Raw genomic sequence first — 24,767 nt, forward strand, 5'->3', positions numbered from 1 at the left:
ATACAATCTGATGGGAGTTGACACATCATAACACAAAACAGTCACTCATTTTTGTGAGACGATGTTGTGTTCGCTGTAATGAATGGCTCTACTGATATTCAGACCTGACTGGAATATCTAAACTGAAATTCATCACCTCCGCCAAGCACGCTATGTTTTTCGGCTCGGTCTGTTTATCTGTCGGCAGGATTACGGAAAAGCTACCGTTCCCATTTTCGGGAAACTTGGTGGAGGAGTGTAGCGTGGGCCAAGGAAGAACCAATAACATTTTAGAGCAGTGGCAAACACATAATCATGTCATCCTGATGTTGTTTATCAGGTCTGGCAGTTTACTTAGTTTGCCTCACATCCTCGAACTCCCCCTCCCAAATGTTGAGTCTGACTGAATCCGGAGAATCGTTGCTGTCACTTTATCCATAATTTTCAGTTTGTGAAGCCTGTCGCCAAAGGGCTTATTGCAGCGGTGAGATTGCGTGCGTGCGTGCGCGTGCATGTTTTGTTTCTCATGCCTGAAAGGATGTCTCGATCTATGGAGGCATGATCCGCACACACAGAATGGATACACGAGTCCACGTGCACTTGCACACAGACATCTAAATGTGCACCCACCATATTCTTTTTGTCAGAAGCAGTAATTAACGGGCCATTTGACATCCAAAAATCACTTCATCCCACGAAGGCAAATAAGTGCAGATTACACTCCGGCTAAATCTGTGACATCCACACAAACGCTCCCGAGTCCCAATACTTTAGTCCCCTGTGGTTTCGGAAGAAAGCAGACTTCCTGCAATCTGCTTTCATCACTTGCGTTTCTTTTTCAATGGCGCTCCCTGTTGAGCAGTATTTAATGATTAATGGTTGTAACTGTATTCAAAGCGTCAATAAGTTACGTATTTATCACAACAAATTGAATTATAATATAAAGGATGTGAAAGGGGTCACCCATAGTGACGCACCTACAGAGAACTATCACCCGCATCTGCAGCTTTACACAGCTTTACACAGCTTTACACAGCCTTATAGCGAGTTTCAGCTCATTGTTTAGCTTTACTCTTTTGGTTCACTCACACCGCTCTTATAGCATTAAAAAAAAAAAAAAAAACCTAATAAACGTGTGTACACAACCCGCTTGGGACCAAATGGCAGACGAACAAAGTAAGCGACTAGCTGGTGAACATAGTCGAGCGTTGAGAGTTAGATATTTCCCTCAGGAGCTGGTAGGGACCAAAACCAGAGCTTATAGAGAGTGAATGTTTGACACATGACTCTACATGAGTGTTAATGTTGCTCTGAAACTGTTCAAGTTCACCATATCATCTTAAAAGTTGATATGTCAATGGTGTGTTCACAATTTATCTGCTGCCCCCTAGTGGCCAGAAATATCATCAGTTATTGCAGGGTTTTTTTCTCTTACACATTTGAGGGAATGAAAGTCTTGTCAGAGTAGTGTCACATGTAGCAAGAGGAGAGTAGACCTATATATATATATTTTTTTACTAACATCTAACATGTCTTGGCCCCTCGGCTCATTCGTCTTCTCATCATTCCTTTTTTCTCCAGCTCAGCAGTGCAGTGAGGGATGGAGCCAGGTGGGCGAGGCCTGCCTGAGGATCAACTCCAGCCGTGAGAGTTATGACAACGCCCAACACTACTGCAAGAACCTTAATGGAAACATCGCTTCACTCACCACCTCCAAGCAAGTGGACTTTGTGCTTGAGGAGCTGAAGAAGCTCCAGCAACAAGACAAGGTACATATACATTGTTATGGGTCATGCCTGCAGGAAATACTGTATATCGAATTCAGTCAGAAATATTTCAGGTATCCTCAGACGCCGGGTGATTGGCTATGCAGCGTACAACTTAGTGTTCAGCTGACGGAAGATACCAGGGAGGGAATCTCTGCTAGTGGAGCTTTCCTCTGATGATTTAAACCTTCTGAGATGAGTTTCTCCCGATCACTTTTGTGTTTTCTGTCTGATTGCAGCGCTGCTTTTAGCTCGTGCAATCTGCGTCTTTCTACCATTTTTCATCAAATTGTTTTCCACTTGTGGCAGTGCCACAAACTGCATGGTTTGTTTTTGACTGTGACGCAATTACAATTAGACAACAATGCTAGGCTTTAGTTTGTGAGCTGAATCAGACTGTAGAGAATCAACAACTCTGTTTTGTTCTGCCTTGTTTATCCTCCACACTGCAAACGTTTCTTCTTCTCTGCTTTAGATAACAAACCCAGGGGCACATGGCTCACTTTCTGTAGGAACAACCATAAGCACCTATGTATAACATAGTGTTTTTTCACTTTTGATCAGAGTATAACTTCCTTTGCTTTCATACAGTATAATACATTTTATGTCCAGTCTGCCCGGCTCATAAAATATAATTTATAAACAATAATTTGTTCATAAAAAAAAATAAAATACAAATAGTCTTAACAACATCCTAATTTAAGCCTCTTCATCTGTAATGGAAATGATGCTTTTGGACGAACACTCTCCGTCTCATCTCGCCACAGCTACACCTCCGCCTGGCACTGGAGGAAGATTGTGGAGTACACTGATTTTAGTTTTGGTCATGCCTGCTGTATTCATGAGGACATCATTTGTTTGTCAGTCTGCTGGGTTGAAACGCGAACCTTTGCATCTCATTTCCCATTATTTTCCCATTACATTACACACGTTGAATCCTGAAGGCAAATAAGTAATCATATCTGTGAAATTATTTTTCAGTAGATTTTTAATGGCATTCTTGGTTCCCAGGTGTAAGTGCAGCAGCTATTCATTTCCTAAATGGCATGATGGAACACAAAAGGGAGGCAGAGTTGTGATATTTTATCTCGTATTTGAATATCCAGAGTTTTGCCGTGTCTCCACAGCGGCTGTCTCCCTGGGTGGGCCTGAGAAAAATCAACGTGTCGTACTGGGGCTGGGAGGACATGTCTCCCTTCACCAACAGCAGCCTGCGCTGGCTGCCCGGCGAGCCCAGTGACTCTGGTTTCTGTGCTTACCTGGAGGAGACTCAGGTATCCGGCCTTAGAGCCAATCCATGCACAGCCACTGCCCACGGCCTCATCTGTGAAAAAGCTACCGGTGAGACGCGCGTAGATACGTCATGAACATGTTTTCCGTTTGTAACGTTACATAGGAATTTACAGTCCGATTTGAAAATAGGACTCTTTATCGTTTCCTTGTCCTTTTTCCTTTCCAGGAAACCCCAATCAGAGTACCCGTCCATCCTGTAAGAAGCCTTGCTCGCTGCACACCAACTGTGCCAACTGTACCAGCCAGGCCATGGAGTGCATGTGGTGCGGCAGTGCGCAGCGCTGTGTCGACTCCACCGCCTATGTCATCTCTTTTCCCTACGGCCAGTGTCTGGAGTGGCAGACGGGAGACTGTGTGGGTAAGTGTCTTTTACTAAACTTAATCTAGATGAGGCGTCTTTGAGAAGCTTTACCAGATTGGCTTCTGTTAGCAGTCGATATTCATCACTGCCAGAAAGGAGGTTAAGGGAGGGAAACGGCTTAAAGTGGAAGGTGTTTGTATGTGATTTCCCGTGATTGGCTTCGGAAGCGTTTTTCTTTTTTTGCTTAGTAATGGCCAATTACTCTCGCACAGTCGCCCCAACTGTTAGATTTCCCCGTTGACCGCGCTGCAGATGGGATATTTACCATTAGCTGGCCTTAAATGGTTTTAAAGACATATATCAAGGAACAGTTTCAGAGAAGCCTACAAACAATTTCCCACCTGAATGAGAAGAGACGGCTGCACGTACAGTACATGTGAACGTTATTGTAGGATTAGACCAAAGCCCTTCTTTAATGTAGCATCAGTAACAAACGTCAGAAAGAAAGCACTCTCTTTCCAGGTAGCACCTTCGATTTAAAAACATCTTAACGCTCCAAAGATGTTATACTAATCTATAGATGTACGTGTCATCTTTTTGTGCGTTAGGAAAGGACATAAAAAAAAAAGAAATGTGCAAAGCTGTCAAGTGAAGCCATTTCAACCTTAAATACCCGACACATGTTTTGTAGAGTACATTAAGAAGCATGGCTTTCGGGGCTGACATAATAATGATTTAACTTCTTTATTCTTCATTAAACACAGATTACCAGGTGCTTTGCACTCCAGACAAACGGTTCACACGTAACAAACGATTAAGAAAACAAGGGATTACCCATCAGGGTTGGATAGATGGCGTAATAGGCTTAGATTGAAACATGAATATAATATCTTGGAACAACAAAGCACATCTTCTTCCTCTTTTTGTTGTTCTTAGTTGTTTTCTCACGGGCCAAAAGTAAATGAAATAAACACTGGACTCGTACGGAGGTAAAACTTCACATTGTGTGAGTTGATCGGAGAGATCCCTCACCTGAAGGTCGGCGTAGTTGTGATGTATGAATTATTCCCCTTCGTTGTGTCAGATCTCAGATCACGTTTAGCGAGTAACACATTTAGGGAGCTGAAGGGTGAAGTCTCAAATCCGTTTGCGTCAGACGGTGTTGTGTAACCCAGAGACGTTCTATCTGCACACTGTGGATATTTGCCTTGAGAAATGTGTCCCTTTTTTTGGCATGAAGGACAAAGAAGGGCATCCTGTAAACTGTTTTGTGATTCTCTTTCTGTATTGCTCCGTCTGACTTTGCTCCTTCACTTTAACTCTAAACATTTCAATCGCCACTTAAAGTCTTGAATTACATCACCTACTTTACTTCTTTCCTCCTCATTTCCAGTGCGTAGAGAGGCTTTCTTTATGCTGAGTACACTGCACACATGTACTTTAAAAACTCAACTAAACCCTCGACCTGGGGTACAATGACCTGCAGCGGGGCACTTTTGCAGATCTGACGTCGCACAAGTAGTTATTATTTGGGAGTTACTAAAAGTTGGTAGTTTGTTTCTTTGTCGTGGGGAAGAACTCTTTATTTATGGCCTTCAACAGCAGGTCTTGTGATTTCTACCTGTCATGTAAGTCGCGATACCTCTTCAACTTCTGTGTAGCCGTATATCTTACCAACAGTCGGAGCAAACGCATCAACATCCCCTTTTTCCTCTTAGCATTTTCATTGGTCCTTGGGTTGATCTTTTCTATTAGGACCTGTCTGTGCTGTTGTTGTTGTGTGCTCCCCACATCTCCTGCAGTTAAGCTGTAGGTCACCGAGTGTAAAGTAGTTGAGCTGAAACAATTAGTTGATTTACAATTAAGTGGCAACTATTCTGATAATTGATTCATTGTTTGTCATTTAATTTTCACAAGCTCCAGTTTTATAAAAAGTGAGAATGCTTGTTGTGTCATGACAGTGAAATTCATCTGTCCTTGTTTGACTGTTGACTTGAAAGCTTCCATAAACAAATTCAGATTGAGATGGAGTCCGTGGAGTACAGGTGATGTTTGGCTCGGCTGCTGAAAGCACTGGGTTTTAGCGTCGCGTGTCATAATCGCCATTCAATTTACGTAACGGCTCCGGGCATCAGATTCATGTTCACACATTGATTTATCCGTCAAAATCTATGCAGGAAATGTGGGTTTCAACACATTTGTGTAGTGGCCTCATCTCAGCTGCTTCTCTTCTCAGAGTGTGTTAGCGAGAAATCTGCCACTCGGGTCCTGTCGTCCAAACAAACGTAAATGGCCTTACTTTGCACTGATTGTTCTCGCGTTGTCATGGTTTCACATCTATTAGCAGGATAGCTGTAGATTTGTTTGACATAAACTGAGGTAAAAGCACTCAATGTTTGTCTCCTTTTAAGTAGTAGTGGCATTTCCCCCCCCCCCCCCCTCCCCCCCTCCTGAAGTGTCTGTCTGGCAGGCAAGTGGCGGTGCTGAAACTTGTCAAGCAATTTAGTGGCCTGAAAGTTCGTCCCCCAACTGACAAAACGGCATCGCTCCCTTGGGCTCCTGATTTTAGAGCGAGGTGCCACTTCACGCATCACATTTAAGCCTTTCATTGAACTCTGAATTTCAAACTTTTCACTGGCGCTGTCTCGCGGTCTCATTCTGTGTCTTCTCCGCCCTCTCAATCAACTTGTTTAAACGCTCAACACTTGCTTCTTATCTTCTTATGTGCTCTTAAATCTTGACAGCTCACTAGATAACCAGCATGTGTTGTCACATTAATGCTCCTTAATCTGCATGTCCTGTTCAAGGATAACAAATTACTGCTTTTGTCTGTTTTTTAAAAAGGCTGAAGTCCTACCAAATAAAATCCTGAAAGCAACATCCTTTGAAGCCACATTGGACCTTGTTGTTACAATTTGCATTCCGCTGTTAGTTTCAAGGTGACTGCCTCGGTAAATGAATGTTAACATGAAAAGAAATGGACAAATGTGGCTAACAAAGGGATATAGAAAGAAGTCAATATAAACAAAGACAACAAACAATTTTTGGTTTTAAATCATGTTTTGAAAACAGCCGATGAGTGCAGCAGCAGTAATGGAAACTTTCCAATATTATACTAGTAATAAATACAACACACTAATTCTCTCACTCTTCGTCTCGCTCCTTTTTTTTTTAGCCCAGAACTGCTCAGGCCTGCGGACATGTTCCCAATGTTTGGAGCAGCCCGAGTGTGGCTGGTGCGGAGATCCCAGCAACACCGGGAAGGGCTTGTGCACGGAGGGCTCTTACCGGGGGCCGATGAAGAGACCGACCAAGCAGGGCCAGCAGGTCCAGCCCTCGGACATGATCCTGGAGCCGGGCATCTGCCCCAAAGACAAGGGCTACGAGTGGGCCTTCATTCACTGCCCCGGTAAGGGATCCACTTCCTGTCCGTCTTACTGAATTGACATAAGTGTATAATACTCGAGAGGTTGTTATTACCTATAGACTGTCATGTCTTAAGTTTAAATATATGTTCCTATCAAGGATTCCTGTTTCAGCTTCCCTATGCAACTAATCCCTCCCTGCTGACTCTATGCAACATTATGCTAGTGTTCCATTTAATGCTGCCATCAAGCCCCGGTCCGCACAACCACGTCATGTAAGACGATGATATACTCGGAGCGACTTGTAATTTGAGAATGTGACGCGTGCTCAGTGGTATCAATAATGTGTAAAAACCTTGAGTGACATGTAAAGGGGGTTTTTGGTTATTATTATGGGTTTAAGCGTTACGTTGTAAAGCTTGCTGTCTTAAAAAAAAAAAAGTTGTCAAAGTTGGAATTTGTTGTAACAATCCATATTTTATTACTGCGGGTGAAAAATCAATACAAACAAGGTCACTTAAAAAGAAATAATTATTATATTTTCATTTTTTTAAATGTCTACTTTGTATTTCCAGTAGGACGCAGGTTCATTAAAAGTTTCAGCCATTAAATTTCTTTTTTTATTATTATAAGACAAGTCTGATTAAATTGTAATTATTATGACATGGCACACACAAGCTACTGGCAGCTCTAATGAGTCTGTAGCTTCTCCAGGAAGCAACAACAACAACAACCCAAGGTGTAAGTGTTCCTGGGCTGGTGTCAAATCCTAACTGTCTGTTAGCTACAGGGCACAAAATGATTGTGTGACACAAACTATTCAAAAACAACTCTGTGAAACAGAGTCCTGTGGGACTGGCAGACACATGGAGATTGTGACTGCAATCATGTTGGCAGAAATCCACCCTTCTTGTCCCTAATCATAAAAACAAAACTGAAAATGTTAGTTGTTAGTAGTACCATTTGTAACTTGTTCTCTGCCCCCCCCCCCCCCCCCCCCCCCAGTATAAACCACAATAAGGATACATTGACTGTGCGAGCCATGAGTTGCTCCACTGTGTTGAGATCTGTAATTCCATATTCACCTGCAGACCGCTGCAGATGAATTAATCTATAACCAGCGTTCTGTTTTTTTTTTGCCCAGAGTGCCAGTGTAATGGCCACAGCACGTGTGTGAACGGCAGTGTGTGCGAACAGTGTCGCAACCTCACCACCGGTCCTCACTGCCAGACCTGCATGCCTGGCTACCATGGGGACCCGACCAATGGCGGCAAATGCCAGGGTGAGTGCCGCATCGCCACGGAAATGAGTTATTCTGCTCACATGCATTCACTTTGTTGTCATTTTTGGGTGAAGCGGTCAACTGATGGAGTTTAACTCTGACCCACTTATATCTGTATATATTTAATTTCAGTTAACAATCAACACAAAGTTTAGACGAACACAAATCACTTCCTGTATTTTCTTAGACCTGCTGTGTGTAAATGATAAACCAACAGAGGGCACTGTTGTGTACTGATAAGAAGTGGTGACAATGTGTCTGTTCTGTTTGATTTAATGAGAACATTCCTCCATATGTTGGTTTCATGAAGTGTTAACGGAAGAAACGACCAAAGGTAAAAACAGACATCTGGTGTCTGTTGGCTTATTTTTGCCGTGACGACTCGGTAGAAAATACCCCCCCTCGCTTAAAAAAAAAGCCAGTGAAATGTCAAGATTAACTGTGTTTTCCTGACATTAGAGTGAGCGCAGAGCAGATGTGGTACACTGTGGGATGTGGAGGTGAGTCTGAAGGTCACATATCCTAAAGCCCTGCTTTGTTGAAAATAGAAATACGTCATCTATCTTGATATTGGATGTGGACACACACACACACACACACACACACACACACACACACACACACACACGATACACATTCCAACACACGTGTGCAGTGATTTGATTGTTTTTCGAATCGTTAGGGTGTGGCACTCTCTGCATATAAAATTGTTTTGATTGAGTTTTTGAATTGCACATGACGCAGATTTATTATCCGCGTCTCCTGCTCAACGTAGAATACATTTTCCAGAGTGACTGCAGCCCGTGCATGCTTGTTTCTGAAGCAGAAGCACATGATACTTGCTGACTTTGATGCGGAGAATGGGTGTACACATTAGGTTGTCAGCAAAGGCATTTAAGTTAATATATAAAATGACTGCATGTGCATTTGATAACCGTCTTAAATAAATTGGAAGTTGACTAAAGACGGGTAGTAGAGCTTCCTTGTCAAAGCGAGACTTCCCCACACTCGTCCCTTATGAGACATGAATAGCATTCCTGATAAATTACATGGAGGCTATTGTTTGAATTGCCAGACTGAGCGACGCACACACACCTGGGAGCTTTACGGTCTCAGATAGCATCAGTTAATGCATAGGCGATAGCTATAACCTGTAAAGTGAAACTACACAGGTGAGCATCTGTGAAGGGAATATTCTTCTTCTTCTTCTTTCGGAGCCCGAGGACAATTATTATGTGCCATTACTGCATGCAAGTAGATCCATTTTTTATGTGACGGGATCCATTGCATATTGAATATTTGTGTTACGCACAGTGAGCATTTAGCAAACCCTCGTATCCAGTGTGACTTGCACACAGTACAACTAAATCCCTGTATCACCAGTCGTCAATAACAAGTGTTGGAGAAAGTGCTATGACACTTTCTCCAACAGTTAAAAGCAGTCCTGTCAACTCATATTTATATGTACCATCTTGGCAAGAAGCGCTGTGTCCACTGACCCTTCTGTAATACACCTTCTCGGTGTTTTAAAGCTCAGTCAACTGAAAGGAATAGGTCTGGTTTTTTTTTCTTATGTGTCTGCAAGTGCAAACTTGAAAGGCTGCCACACTAGAAGCACTCAAGGAGCCAATTCACATGTCTGTCGCAGCACTGTTTATATTACACACACACACACACACACACACACACACACACACACACACACGATGCCCAGTGGATATCGTTGTGTCCTGTCTAGGGGAGGCGAGGCATATTTTCTCCATCACGTCTCAGATCTTTGAAGTTCAGCCAATCCTTTGGGTGATGCACTTGTTTACCATCTTATCCAGATCGATATTAATTGCATCTCTGCGAGTTCAGCAGAGGAGATGTTGAGGCCTAGCTTAGCTCAAACACTGCGGGCAATGGGAAACTGCTAGCCGAGTGCTTCAAGGGGGGGGGGGGGGGGGGGCAGGTTGTGGGGGAATTGTTGGCTTTATTGTGCCCTTAAGAGAACCTGAGCTAAAAGCTGTAAACTGATTTTTTTTTTAGAACTGTTGGCACAAACGCATACAAAACCTTAACTTTATCATGATTTTCAGCTTTTGTTTGATGCTAATCAACAATGTCCCCTCTCCTCTCTCTTTCTCTCCTCTCTCTCTTCTTTTCCATCTGTGTTTCCCTTTCAGCCTGTAAGTGTAATGGTCACGCAAGTGTGTGCCAGGTGTTAACTGGCAAGTGCTTCTGCACCACCAAGGGGATCAAAGGAGACCAGTGCCAGCTGTGAGTACTCCCTCTACCTCATGCTTACTCACACACATGAAAAAAAGAAAAAGTTTTGTTTTTTGTTTTTTTAAATGGTTGCACCACTATTAGTACCACATTATGTTGTTGCTTCAGTGCACCCTGTTTTTCCAAAAGATCTGCACCAGAGAGGGCGACTGGACAGATACACTGTTAATGTTCCAACTGAAATGTGACTTGACTTGTCAATCAAAAGTGAGTCTCCGGGACGCCTGTCACCGGGGCCAGTGATCACTTGGGATAGAGCCATGATGAAAAGCTTGGGGCTATTTTAGGGGAAACCATTTTGACAAGTGAGACGGATACACATGGGAGGATGTGATGTGCTGATATTTTGACTTAAAAAACCCCCTGAATATTGGTTATTTAAGAACAGAGACACAGATTTAAAAAAGATTCATAAATTGCCTTGCTTGCGATTTTAATATAATCAGACAAAATGATTGATAACATATTGCATTGGAAGCAATTACAATGCATTACAATGGAAGATGGAACTTTTTTTCTTTCTTTCTACCAAATGGTAACTTTTTCCAAAAACAATCTACAAATAATGAATTCGGATCTACTTTTCTCAAAGTGGATCAGTGTGTTTGGCAGTTTAATTCTGTCTCTCATGTCACAGCCATTCATTTCTTTGGTATTGTAGTGACGTCGTGGATAAATGAAAGAAATTCAAAGGAAATTAACTTGAATTTTGATTTTGAATCCTGACTTGCAGTTTGCCCTTTAATTTTAATTACATAATGGGATTCATAGATTGTGAGCTCACAGCTCTGGTCACTGAGCGCAGCCCTCTCACTCCTCACGTGGACGATCGGATGTTGTTGTATAAAAACAGAAAACCATCCGTTTGCGTTATCGGCCACCTCTATCTAGCACAATTTCTGCTGACGCGGTGGATTCCCCCCTGTGTGGGAGGACCATTTCCACTTAGCTGTCTGCTTTCCCAGTTGTAAGCAGAATGGGCTCTGATGTTTTTAATACCACTAATGCAGTAAGAGTTACGGAGGGGTCACTGGCAAAGGAGGAACGCACACACACGCCCTCACGCCCACACACACCATGCCTTCAGGTTTCTCTCTCTCCGGCTCTGAAATCACATCTTCAAAATCCCTCTGACACTTTGGATTTTGTCATCTCTACGTGTTCAGTTACACATTTCACACCATATTTAGATGAATCTGAAGCCTCTTGATTACATTATAAGTCACACTGAGACGTCTTCTCGCTGAAGACAATGACAACAGTTTAGTCAGAAGTCGCAGTAGTCATGACGCCCTTAAATCACCCTGTGGAGTTTTCTTAGAAACAAACAAAAGTTCTGTTCACATTGTGTTTCTCCTTTTTTAAAGTCATTTTATTTAAGTGTCATGAATGTGTTGTTCTGAACACTCGGTATCGGGCAATATTTTCTTTCCTCAGAGAAATCATCAAGTGCTCAAAAAGGGTTTTTATAAGAGCCAATAGAACAGAAACTCCATAGTTCTTCTCAGCGCTTATGACTGCCACGTTTGAACAGAAAAGAAAGAAACTACAGAGACTCAAAATGTATCAGCAAAGTTCATCTCTTGGATGATACAAGGGAGATTACGTCAAAGCCTTGGAGAAATGGTCGCGACACGAAAGGGAAAAAAAAAAACCATTGAGATGGATGTTTGAGAGTGAGAGCTCTTCAAAACCCTCAATTCTTTCCCGTTGACTCTGACAAGTAAATAAAAGACACTTTGCACAAATGACAAAAATGTCACATTTAATTCCTGCTACCAGATGGACCACGGTGTGGTATCCCTTTAGAATTTTAGTAATGTTTTCCCATAAAGCATATCCTCATTGGCAATAAGATACAGGCACTTCTCTTCCTGATGTTGCAGATGGATTATGAGTAATTGAAACATACATGCAACCAGATGTGCAGAAGTTCCTTTCTACTATATGCAGTACGTTACCCTATTATTTATGCTAAGCCGGTTGCCAAAATGGCTGTGCGCGTGGGAATGCACGATGCAGAGCGACGCTCGGGATAGCAGGTGGCTAACAGTTGACACAAACGAGCAAGTTTCTGCCCGACGAAATCAGAGTGGCGTATCCGAACAAGCCAGGCACCGGCAGGCAAATCATCATCTGCCATTTAGAGGGAGGATGTGCCCATGCAGATCTGGAGCTAGTTATGGGAAAGGTTCCCGCAGCAGCCCATTACTGATTATCAGCTTAAAGTTTAGCCAGCGACATAAACGGCTAGAATATGTTCCTGATTCAGTCTCATTTGCAGACTCTAATTAGATTTTCACGATCAACTACTGCTGCTTTGTCTCAAAAACAAGATGCATTTCACTTTAAAAACAATGTCAGAGTGTAATCTAATTAGTGTGTGTTGTATGTATTGGGGTGTTTGCTTTTCCCTTTTTGGTAATGTCATTTCTGGTGTCTCATTACATGTAATCAGTTTCTCCCCAACCCCTGTCAGCCAATCACTCGCACCCTCCCCAGCAGTAACCCTTTAAACGAAGACCTCTACACAAGGGTACGCACAACAGTACACGCGTGCGCATTTTCACTCACGCATGCACCGCTAGCATCTGACGCTATTAGGATCTCAGAATAATAGCTGCAGTAATGAAGTGAAGGGTGCATCGGTGCAGAATCGAATTGATGAGGTCCGCGCCGCGTTACAGCGATGAGTCAAACAAGCGCCGTTAGGGAAATATTTCTTATTCTAGCACTCGTTTGGATGCAGACGTTATTCAGGATTCTTCTTGTGCTGGAGGTAACTGGGGGTAGGGGGGGGGCAGCTCTGAGCGTGGACACGCGTGTGAGCTCGCTCCAGCCCGTGTGTGTGTGTGAAGGACATTGCATATGTTCATTGCACATTTCCTCTCTTTGTTTGTGTGTGTGCGCTTTGCCTGTTAAATCCCAGTGTGTGTGCACAAGCACAGACAAAGGTTCCAAGTTGAGTGCAGATCAAATTAAGATACAGTGGAGGGGGATTGCCTGAAGTTCTGATGTGTGCACGCATGCATGCAGGTGTAGATTAAATTAAGATACAGCGCAGGGGAGTTGCATTATACACTTCACGATGAGCGTGCGGGTGCTTTTTCGCCATCTGCAAATGCCATGCGGCTGAAGTGCCCCAGGAGAGATGTTCTGTAAGGTTCAAAAGCCTGCCGTGTCCTCCGTCCTTTGTACCGTAGTGAAAGAGCACTCTCCCCTGTCCTTGCCTATTTAATATTAACAGAGCCGGCTCCTCCCCAGCTCAGTGTCCTGCCCCCCATTAGATCATTCAGAGCACCGATGCCTGTCCTTCAGGACTTGCTGGTTTAGATCAAGAGTCAGTTAATATTGTTAAAGCACGCATTTACTATGCATGTAGTGCCTGTGAGTAATCAGCAGTTCCAGTGAAACAACTGTTGGGGACAAGAGCGAGTCCATGTTCACGATATTTAAGGTGTTGAAATACGTCCCACATGTGGGATTTATTTCCTTTCCATAATGCTGGTCGACAGTGAGTCTGTCTCGTGAATCCAAAAAGCTACAAAACAACTGATGTTGCGTTATTTATAGAGGCCGAGTCATTCACTCCAACATCACTCTCGGCCACCTCCTCCTCCTCAGCGGCGTTCGTGTCTCTCAGCTGGTTTGCTTCCTCCCCCTTCGCTCGCTGGGTGTCGTCCCTGACTCCTCGACACCGCCTCTGATATTCGCATTTGAACAACTCTAATTGGTTGTCTGAGATAAAAATCAACTGGGAAAAGGAGTCGTAGTTGTTCTCACAGCAGAGGGATGACTTAGTAGCTCAGGGTGAATTGTAGACAGTTAAAGATCGAGAGACAAAAGTGGAGAGATGCATCAAATGGAGATAAAGAACACAGTAATCCAATGAAAGCTGCCATATGTTCCTCCTTATTACAGGGCTTTGGAAAGCCATGAGCCTGATGAAAACACACGGCACAATCGATGGCAATCTGTCCATGTTCATTTATTTTTGCTCGGCAGCACGTCATTTAAAAACCCGACTATTTTTGGCCGATTCCACGATATCGGTGTGAAAATGTGTTAAACTGCAGTGGTTTAAGCGAACCTCATCGACCCTTTCACATGCTTCTGTTTAGCAAATGCACAGGGGAAATGTATGAACTCTGCAGGACAGTATAGAGACGATAACGCTGGTACAGTAATGAGCAGCAGCGAATCACCGCAAAGGGTTAAAGCAGTGCATCTTTTCAGAATCAGTTAGCGTTTGTGAGGACAGTCGCACTGTTCCAAGCTTCAAAATGAAGAGTTTTTGTCAACTAACAACAATTGTTTGGAGGCAAATGGAAGTAATTGTCCAGTTTTCACACCATGTTTATCCCAGAGATATGACCCTCATTAGACACAAGATTCAGGGGCTTACAGTCATTTCACACTTGCTATTAGACACAGACCACGGGTTAAGCACAGGGTAATTATAGTTCTTTTTATGTTTGTTTTCTGGAAATGACTACTTTTAGTTTGCTTCTTATTTGTCCCAGTTTTATAGCTTTTAAAGGAGAAATTAAACTGTGTGTTTATTCCGCCGTGAAGATCACAAGTTGCCTTTTATTCCTATTGACAGACTAGTTAAAAATGCAAGGGTACATCAATTCGATGCAGGAGTTTAGTGAAAGAAAGGCCTATAACTGGACTGCCTCATTCAAACTTTTTGCAGCATTTTAAAGTAGTTCTTGTTCTTTTGCAACTTTTATTTCTTTTATTTAATTTCACTATATATTTTTTTCTTTTTCAGGCTTTATTCTTACTTAGGTTTTGTTTTCATGACCCTACTCTGCACTTGAGTGCTGTGGATGTTATCTGCTCCCTCACAAAAACACAGCTTTACTTTAACACCGCCATGAATCGAGGGAAAAAGCTAAAGTAACGCGATGATCATTTGGCAATCGAAGGTAGACGAGCCGTGTGCTGTGAGCGCTTTCGGGAGATGTTCACTCTGAGCTCTTCATTATCAAGTCTGAATCCTGAAGCGCTGAGTTAATGAACACGAGTGTGAAACAAAGTTAAAGTCGCCCCGGGCTCCTTCTAACCTGTGGTATGAACTTTGCTGAAGATGGTCTCACCTGATCCTTTTTTTTCACCTTGATTTCTTTTTGGTGGTTATTCTTGATTCGGCAGTAGGAATTAATTTACATAAATTTAGCTGTTTGCTCCAAGGACTCTTAAGGGACTAGATTTAGTACATTACTTATAGATGCCGCTCTGTGATCACTTTGGTGCATAAAGTTTGTTGCATGGCACCGTGTTGCTTTGATAAACAAAAGTTAAATGTAAAAAAAAAGTAATTAACTTTTGCAAACTATCAGATTATTACCTCTTTGTCACAACTAAGAGACTTGATGAGGCGCCACCAGCGGGAGCTAATGTGCTAGCACTTACACACAAGTGCACGGCTCCTGATACGAAGGCATTCTTGCTCTCAATCTGTTCGCACTCGTTCTCATCTTGTTCTCTCCTCTCTGTTTTTCTTCACTGCAGATGTGACTCAGAAAACCGTTACCTTGGCAATCCACTCAGAGGAACCTGCTACTGTGAGTAATTCTGCGTCGTACAGAGACAGCTCATATGCACACACGCACACGCACACACACACACCTCCTTGATTATTCTTGGCCATTCTCTCTCTGCTTATCTTTCTCTCTGTCTCTCCACGTCCACTTCTTCTGCTGAGGGCAGATGGAGCATTTTAGCACTTTGGCACCAGGGGCGCTTGTTCAGTGGCAGAATGACTTGTCGTGAAAATGTCAAGTGCATCAGAAGGAGTGAGTGATTGAGCTAATCGAGGAGACGGAGGTGTAAAAACTCTCCGCTCGACTACTCACTACCTCAATCACCCACCTACTCGTTCATTCATTTAGAAAGTTGACTTAATGTCAGTTTGACTTGAGTGTGAAGTGCGAGGAGCATGCATCAAATTGAGCGAAGCAAAAACGATGAAAATAATTTGGTAAAGTTGACACCCAGTGTTGACGAGCGGTGGCAGATCCGTGCCAGTGTTCTTGTGTGTACTGTACATGTTGGTGTTTGTGTGTTTATTTGCATTATGTGGTGTCCTTCATGGTGCTGCAGCACATCTCTCTTTCAACACTCCACTGACAACAGAGCCTTCTGCCAAGTCTTTTATTTATTATTTTAAAATGCCATAGCCTGACACCGGGCTCAATGAGGGGGGGGGGGAGACTGGACCTAAAAGCCTGGAGCTCGCTATAACCTCTGCACACCACTGGGACTTTCTCTTGAGCTCTGTTACGCAGTGTTGTAAACATGACACCCCCGACTATCTGAAAGGCCATTGAGCATGGAGTAACACGCCGCAGTCTTTGTGACGTTCTCCAGCTTTTGTTGGTTTGTTTGGAAAACTGGAAAGAAAATTGTTTTCTTTTATATCCATTGTGATATTTAACAATTTTAAAGGTCCAACATTGCAGAACAAAATCACAAATGCGAATTGAACCTCGCAGTTAATTTTGACGTAAGCAATCACAATGGTTGGTCAATCGCAGCACGTTGCTTTTGCCAAATCCTGCTGGAAATACAGCAAATGCATCTATCTTCTCATGAAAAGCTTGAAGTGGAGTTGATTGTTCTTCTTTATAGCGGAGATATACGTCGTTCGATACTGACTGCTTCACCACATCGGCGGCGGCCATCTTTGTTGTTTCCCTTTGTCGCAAACACGCCCATATTATGTAAACCCTTCTACAAAATGATGTACATCCAATTTGACCAAAGCATCAGTAAGAAGTCATTTTTAATCCAAATAGATGGATTAATACAAACAAGTCAGACTGATGAATTGATATTGTCTTAATAAATGTGGCCTCTGGAGATGTAATCATCCACTTCCCCATTACTTCCAATGTGATGGAGGACACGATGTGTGTATTCACACTTTATACTCAATCAGTATGTAGCGAAGTTCTAAGTGACCACTATTAATGAATAATTGAATACTTTATTAATCGCTGCAGGAGAAATGTTCCAGCTCGCTGTCAGGGTCAGGTATTCCGACTCCTTCTCTGCTGCGTGATGAGAAAATTGTACACCCTGATTGCCGTCATTGGATTTGATTACAGACATTTTGATTTCACTTGTCTCCATCATTCAGTTTATCACTTGGAAGTTTCTTTTGATCATAACACATGGCGTACATCTCTCTGTATTTATCTTGTCACAGTGTGAGCCACAGCTGGCAGCTTAGTAGTGTGTGTGACCTCTTCCGAAAGTTGCACTTCCTCCCTTGCGTCCAGTGCATTGTCCAATGAGAGGAGAGGATATGAGAAAGTTTTTGTTCTTTCTTTCCTGTCCCGTTTTCAAAATAGACAACCTCCTGATCGACTACCAGTTCACCTTCAGTCTCATCCAAGAAGACGATAATCACTACACTGCCATCAACTTCATGGCCTCACCTGAGCAGGTAAATATCAAGTCATACACTGCCACATGTGTATCAAGATGTTAGAGGGTTGCACCAGGAGTCTGGAAGTGATCACTGATGGTTCAAGGACCCCTGAGTCTTTGTTAAATTTCATAACCTCTTTGTAACATCTGCACTTTTATGCTGTACTTTACCTCAGGCTCTTTTTGTTGCTCAGTTCATCTTATATGTATGTCTTATGTTCTCCCTCTGAAGGCGAACAAGAACCTGGACATGTCCATCAATGCATCCAACAACTTTAACCTCAACATCACCTGGTCGGTGGGATCAACAGGTACTTTTACAGCTCATTGGTTAATGAGGTTTTTCCAAATCCACCTGTTAAATACATATTCCCAACTTATGCATGAATTTGAAATAGCAAAATGATTATGCAGTAAAATAAAAGTCTACACGTAACAAATAACTTAGCTCATGAATGCTGTTAGAGATTTGGTTTAAAAGGTACCAGAAATGTGAAATTGAGTCATATTAGGATGCTGTAAATGATCGATTTAAGCGTTGGTAGTTTAGCAAAGCAGATATTCAAAATCTTAGAATATGTTCACACCCACCTCCTACAGACAGACAGACAGACAGACAGACAGACAGACAGACACTTTATTAATCACGAGGGAAATTTAGGGTCACTGTATAATTTGCCACCACAGCACAAAGATATACACGCAGTTTGTCCCAAGCATCAATAAGAAGATTAGAAGAGGGATTTATACTAAAAGGTCAAACACAGACTCGGGCTCCACAACAGTCACAGAAATATTAAAAATAGTCCCAAATATTATCAGTTCAAAACCCCTTGCGCAATCATTTCAATAATTAATTCTAATTGCATTTAATGACAGAAAGTTTTAACACATTTACTGCCACTCTGGAAACCTGAGGCTCAAGAAAAGGTTGTAATGTAGATAGTTTGTTTATTAAAATAATAATTAATTATGTTGGTATAGCAGCTATAACAGGAACAATAATGTCCCCTCTGTTGTTAAGTGTGTAATGTGTCACTGTTGAGTGGGTATTATATGTCTCCTGAGGAAAGACACCCAAGGACACTGCAGTCGTCCAGGTCCACCGTTTATCCCCCCCCCCTCTCCTCTCAAGTTATCTGCCACTTTCTCTCTCTCTCCCCACAACATTGACATTTTCCAACCACTAAAACGCGTTAACCTCCCGCGACCCTCACCTCTACGCCACTTTAACCTTTTTCAGAGCACCCACCGTCATTAATATTTGAAGTTGGGTCTCCTTTCCCCCCCCCCCCCCCCACAAAGATATTGTTTCTCAGAAGGAACGGGAGCCTCTCGACAATCGACAAGAGCGTTGAAGCGCCTTTGGGTGGGAGGAGGAGGAGGAGGAGGAGGGTGATTTCAATTAAGATAAACATGCTCACGTCGCCACACTCAAGCTGTCATTTTCAGTTCTTTTGTCTCAGAGCTGTTGGTTGGAATGTCAATGTTGAGGACCCACTGACACGAGGAGGAATAAGAAATGACTTTAAAACATTTAGATAGAGGGAAAACAGACTTACATTTTCAAGAGTTTCGGCAGGAAATGAATGAGTTTTCACTTAACGATGAGTATTTAGAATTATAAACGCTCAGTTTTGACCATATTGAATTTTATTAATCCAGTTTTGGGCTGTTGTAAAATGAAATGACACCCCCCCGTGAATACTGAACATAAATGGACAAAAACAAGTATTTATAATAAATAATAGTAGCTCTGTGATTTAATTTGCCCTTTTTTTTTATATAGACAGCATCCACACCAAGGGAACAAAACGCTAAAGTCTAGGTCTCGCATGTACTAAATGCATTAGCCGATAGTGGTGAAATGGATTCAAATGATGACTATGTGCTAGCATGACTCAGTCGTGACCTTTGGACAGCAGCAGCACGTCAGCCCCTCTTTCAAGCTGTGCTTTTCTCCCACGTCCACTTAACAATTAAATATGGACGGCATGTATAATTACAAAATAAAGCTCTACTGTTTTAGGTTAGCCCAAAAGAAGCGAAATGCACTTAAGACATAATAATATGAATCGCTCACAAGAGCTTTCCTGTCCCAAATGGCTCGATAAACCCATGAATGGATTCATAATGATATGTTGCAGCCCCATCCGGCTCCATCTCTGTATGTAGGTGAGCTCTGTGAATGCCAAATGGCAGCGCGCTGAACGTGATCTCTTTGCCCCAACAGCTGGAACCATCTCCGGGGAGGAGGTGCCCATCGTGTCCAAAACCAACATCAAGGAATACAGAGACAGCTTCTCCTGTGAGAAGTTCACCTTTAGAAGCAACCCCAATATTACCTTCTATGTCTACGTCAGTAACTTCTCATGGCCCATCAAGATCCAGGTAAGGCCCGTGTTTATGGCTCTCATGAAGCAGAGATGTAGTTTGTACATAAGTCATTCTATTGATACACAATTAGTCCCATATACATACAGAGAGCGCGAGCAGCCTCTGCAGATGCAGAGCTTGTTGTTTTTGCTCAGGGTGATTTCAAGTGCACTTTATTCTAATTACAGATTTAATGGGGGATGGTTAGCGTGCATAGGTGCACAGCTGTTTTTATTTTTTAGCGGGCAAAGTACCGTTTAACCTTTCTTACCCCTCTTTCTGAATGGAGGAGATTGAGGCGTCGATGTGGCGGACATACAACACGGGGAATAATAAATAACATTCTCTGTCCGTTGTTTTGGGTTTTTGCAGAAAAACAACAATTTAAGCTGTTTGTCAAAAGAATATTCCCGGTTTATTCTTGCAGGAAATAAAAGACAAATGTGTAACTTCACCATATTCAATTAAAAGGTGATAATAAATATATATATATATATATATATATATATACATACATACATACATACATACATACATACATACATACAGTGGAAATAAATAAAAGTTTTAAGCGAGACACTTTTACTGAGCAATATGATAGATACTTTGCTAATAATATCACACAATTCCCTTTTCTGCTAATTATCCCACTCCCAAGTATTGATTTTTGTATTTGTTCTGTGCCTCCCTTTCACAAGGTAGATGATTGGACCTCGCTTTGGCGATAATATCTTTGGGGTCAGTCCATCTATGGAGGTGGCCCAGTAATAGTTTTCTATTAGATTTCCTGGCCAACAGTCACTTATTTATTATGGACTGGCCTGAGCTGTTAAAGCAAATAGCTTTTGTAACAGGATAAGGTCTTTCTTGCCTTTACTTGCCGCTATGATGCCGGGGTGAGAGCGTAGACCTGCATCTGAATCTGGTATAAGCCTTTGTGTTTAGGGTCTGAGCCCATAAAGTAAGTATTTAAATGTGGGTAAAGATAGCAAAGGGAGTACAATGTATCTGTGACATCATTATGTTTTGGCATAATTGTTACCCAAAAGCACTGTTCGACGTAATAAAAGTCCACTTGTAATGGAAGTACATTCTCAGATAAATGAATTGAAATTAGATTAACCCCAAACGTATTGCTTTGACCTCATATTATGTGAAAAGCAGGGCTGTGAGCGCTGAATAGAACCGACCCACTTACAAGAAAAGCCAGCAAAACATCTGTGTATTGTGTGAGTTTGATTCATTTTAGCCATGTCAGTGAGCATCTGATTTCACATCAGTGATTCTCATCTGTCTACCTAAAAAAAAAAAAGGTCGTAAAAGGTCAAAGATGGGAGACGTTTGCAATGGTGATGAAGTGATCGATAAAGAACACCAGACTCTGTGCTGCTACGTCACCTTAAACATGCGCACGCCTCTGCTAAAGCCAACCATTCAGCTCCGTCGCTTTTCAATATCAGATAATTAAGGAATGAGCAAAGAGGGTTACTTTTCTTATTCTTGTGTGTGTGTGTGTGTGTGTGTGTGTGTGTGTGTGTGTGTGTGTGTGTGTGTGTGTGTTTATATATTCCAAATACATCAGCTGCCTCATCAGCATTCTAAACATGAAACATGACGCACATAATTGACCTCTAAAAGCACAATTTTTTGCCCCGTTACTTGTGACCCTATGTGCTGTGAACCGGAGGGGGATGACGTCGTGTTATCTAAATGCCTTCAAAGCAGCTATAGTGGATGTTGACGTGTCGCTGTGATCAGATGTGATTTAGCTGCTGGGAATGTGTAATCTTTCTTTTAATGATGCTAAAATATTATTTAGTGGCCGTGCTGCTGACATAAATATACTAATCAGCTATTTAAGAAGCTGTATGTTGTTTACCTCAACAGCAGATGGGCTGTCCTTGTACTTGTTTTTTTATAATGCTATAGTAATATTTAGTCATTTATTGAACTTAGATGTTTTAGATGCAGGAACAAAACGAAGTTGTATGAGTATAAAGTTGTTGGCTCAGACAAAAATAAATTAAGTTGGACACATTTGAGTCGACAATGCATCAATAGATAGAGTTTTTCCAGCTGATCCGAAACATTTTGGAACAACCGTTATGTTTCAGAAATTGTGGATCGTCTACAAACAGAAAGCGTTCATCTTTTTCAAGCAGAAGCTTTTACAGATGCAATCTCGTCAGTGACCTTTTAGACGGTCCGTTGTGCTCTTACTGCAAACTTAAACTGTCAACACGACGTCGTGTTAACCCCTTCACTGTGTCACAGATCTACTGCGAGAGCGCCGTCAGAATCAAGTGAAGGCCGAGTGTTAAACCATTCCTAACTCACGATATTTTAAATATAAAGTCCAGGTTTACAAACGCATCTGAATTGACTGATGATGCTCCAAAAATGATTTATACCAATGTTCAAATCATGTTGTGAGATTTATTTAGTTATTTTCTTCTTTCTCTCTAACAGATTGCCTTCTCCCAACACAACAGCATCATGGACCTTGTGCAGTTCTTTGTTACATTTTTCAGGTAAGTGAGTCAAAGATACACACAACTGACACACTCGTTCATGTCATTTTTGATTTTGCTTGTTCGGCAGTCAAGAAGCATCATCCAGAATTTGACCCGCCACCTCTTTATCTTCCCGCTCCCGCCTCTTGGGGCTTATTGAGTTACTCGAGCCTGTTCTGTTAACCAAGTACACGTAGATTCTTCTTGTTTCTTCTAAGCAGTGATTTTTCCCTTTTTATTCAAGTGGCAAACGAAGCAGCCAGTAACCATTTAAATAGGTACACATTGCTCCGCGAGTGGCGTCTAAAGAGCAGGCTCTGGCTATCAAGATACGAGGAGCTCTTAATGATTCTTCGTCTCGAGAGCTGCGATGGAAATCTTTTCTCATTGAAATGTTGAAAATGAGTCAATTGAGCTTTTTCAAAAGCAAAGCAAAAGTCTGAATACATTAAGGGGAGGCGAGTATAATTGGAAAATGAATGCATTAAGTTGGATATTGGCAATTTTAAAAAGCTTCAACAGATCAGCATTGACCCTTTTTTAAAATTTAAATTTTTTTTACAGGAGTTCCCTCACAAAGCTTTGGTTACGGTCGTCGTGCCAAATCGGTAGCGGATACGTTAAGTTGGTTTCAATCATTAGATCGGTGTCATTGGTGGGGACGGTTATTTTACACACCTAACACTGATGGTTACTGACCATGGTGCAGTTTTCTCTGTGTGTGTGTGTGTGTGTGTGTCATTTCATTTCAACGTGTGCTCCCCCAGAGTAGCCTGATGGACTAACATATTATCTGTGTAGCTGTCAAGGTGGGAATAGAAGACAGCCATGGCCCGAGGCACCTGTCCATCATTGCCCAGCACACAATAACTTTCCTGAAAAGCTGTCACACAATCGGTTATCTCCTGCCTCCATCCGATCGAATTACAGTTGAACACCCCAAATTGAGGGATTATTTTTTTTTTAGAAGGAAAGAGGAGAAGGACCGAGCTTATTTTATCTAAAATATGTCTGGCCGCGACTTGCATCATTTGCACAGGGGGAAAACTAGGAACAGTTTTGGTATTTTTAAATGAACAAATGAGAACCGTACTCCTTTCTCTGGGAAGGTGATGTTATTTACAAAACAATACTTTAGTAATTAATTTATCTCACATTGGGTTTGTGCATCTTTTCCCTTCAGTATGCATTGTGTATATTTGTTTTGTTTCTTTTGTTTTTCCACTGTCGTGCAGGTTAAACTTCTTCTCTCTCGAGTCTTTTCTGCATCCTTGTCCGGTTCTCACTGACCCAGAAACTCGGGGGGGGGGGGGGGGAAGTCAAAGGCTATGATGATGATGATTGTGTGTGTGTGTGTGTGTGTGTGTGTGTGTGAGTGTGAGTGAGAGGTTTGAAGGGGATGAACCTGCGGGAAACATAATCAGCCTGATGACAAAATGTCAAATCACCCCACAGGGTTTCTCGGCCCTCCTTGTATCGGGGGGGGGGGGGGGGGTGAAGAAATGACGCCATGCCTGCGAACAATTGCGTTTTTTGTTCAGCGTACATCCAAATATCCAAATATCGCCTCACCTTTTTCCACTACAAGACGTTTTTAGAAGTATTTCCCCCTCATTTTCCACTTTGCTTCTCCGTCTAAGTGACTTTCTTAAACAATATTTACTCGCACAGCACTGCCTGAGTTGTAATCTAATTAGAGTCTGATTTGTTTTATGCGTTCTGATTAAATTAGAAACTCTCTAATAGGATGCTGCACTATACTTGCACTGGAACCCCAGGGTCTAATTTATACTAATTTAACAAGTGACATACACAAGTCACATTTATATGTTTGTTTGTGTACATACAGAATATGTAAGTAAGTATACACATGCACTTAAGTGTCGCTATGTGTTTGCACCATATACTTAGACTAAGAAGCATGCATGCACACTTTGTTTATTATTTATTAATCACCAACTTTATAAAAAAAAAAAAAAGGTCTGATAAAGTGGAATGACGCCACTCAAAACTGTATGTAATGTCTAATTACTCTAAAGCGGTTCAGGCGTCTATTTAATTATTTTATTTTGAATCCTCGAAGAAATAATTATGTCCTCTTATTTAGCATTTTAAGGGTCCTTATTTACAGAGCTTCTGGGATCGTGTCTTAGAAGCCTAAAGGTATAGATGTTATTG

General features: G+C 42.0%; 1 protein-coding gene across 1 annotated transcript in view; it reads left to right on the forward strand.

Annotated features, from left to right (window-relative positions):
• The window catches only part of atrnl1b (attractin-like 1b), a 61,061-nt gene that overhangs the window by 12,511 nt on the left and 23,783 nt on the right, over positions 1 to 24,767 (forward strand). Inside the window, 11 exon segments of the mRNA XM_029456026.1 lie at positions 1,561 to 1,748; positions 2,873 to 3,086; positions 3,205 to 3,396; positions 6,515 to 6,748; positions 7,849 to 7,986; positions 10,155 to 10,248; positions 15,778 to 15,830; positions 17,622 to 17,716; positions 17,933 to 18,011; positions 19,934 to 20,091; positions 22,546 to 22,607. Coding sequence (XP_029311886.1) covers positions 1,561 to 1,748; positions 2,873 to 3,086; positions 3,205 to 3,396; positions 6,515 to 6,748; positions 7,849 to 7,986; positions 10,155 to 10,248; positions 15,778 to 15,830; positions 17,622 to 17,716; positions 17,933 to 18,011; positions 19,934 to 20,091; positions 22,546 to 22,607 — 1,507 coding nt within the window.

The sequence above is a fragment of the Cottoperca gobio genome, chromosome 19, assembly GCF_900634415.1.
Source record: "Cottoperca gobio chromosome 19, fCotGob3.1, whole genome shotgun sequence".
NCBI classification, from domain to species: domain Eukaryota; kingdom Metazoa; phylum Chordata; class Actinopteri; order Perciformes; family Bovichtidae; genus Cottoperca; species Cottoperca gobio.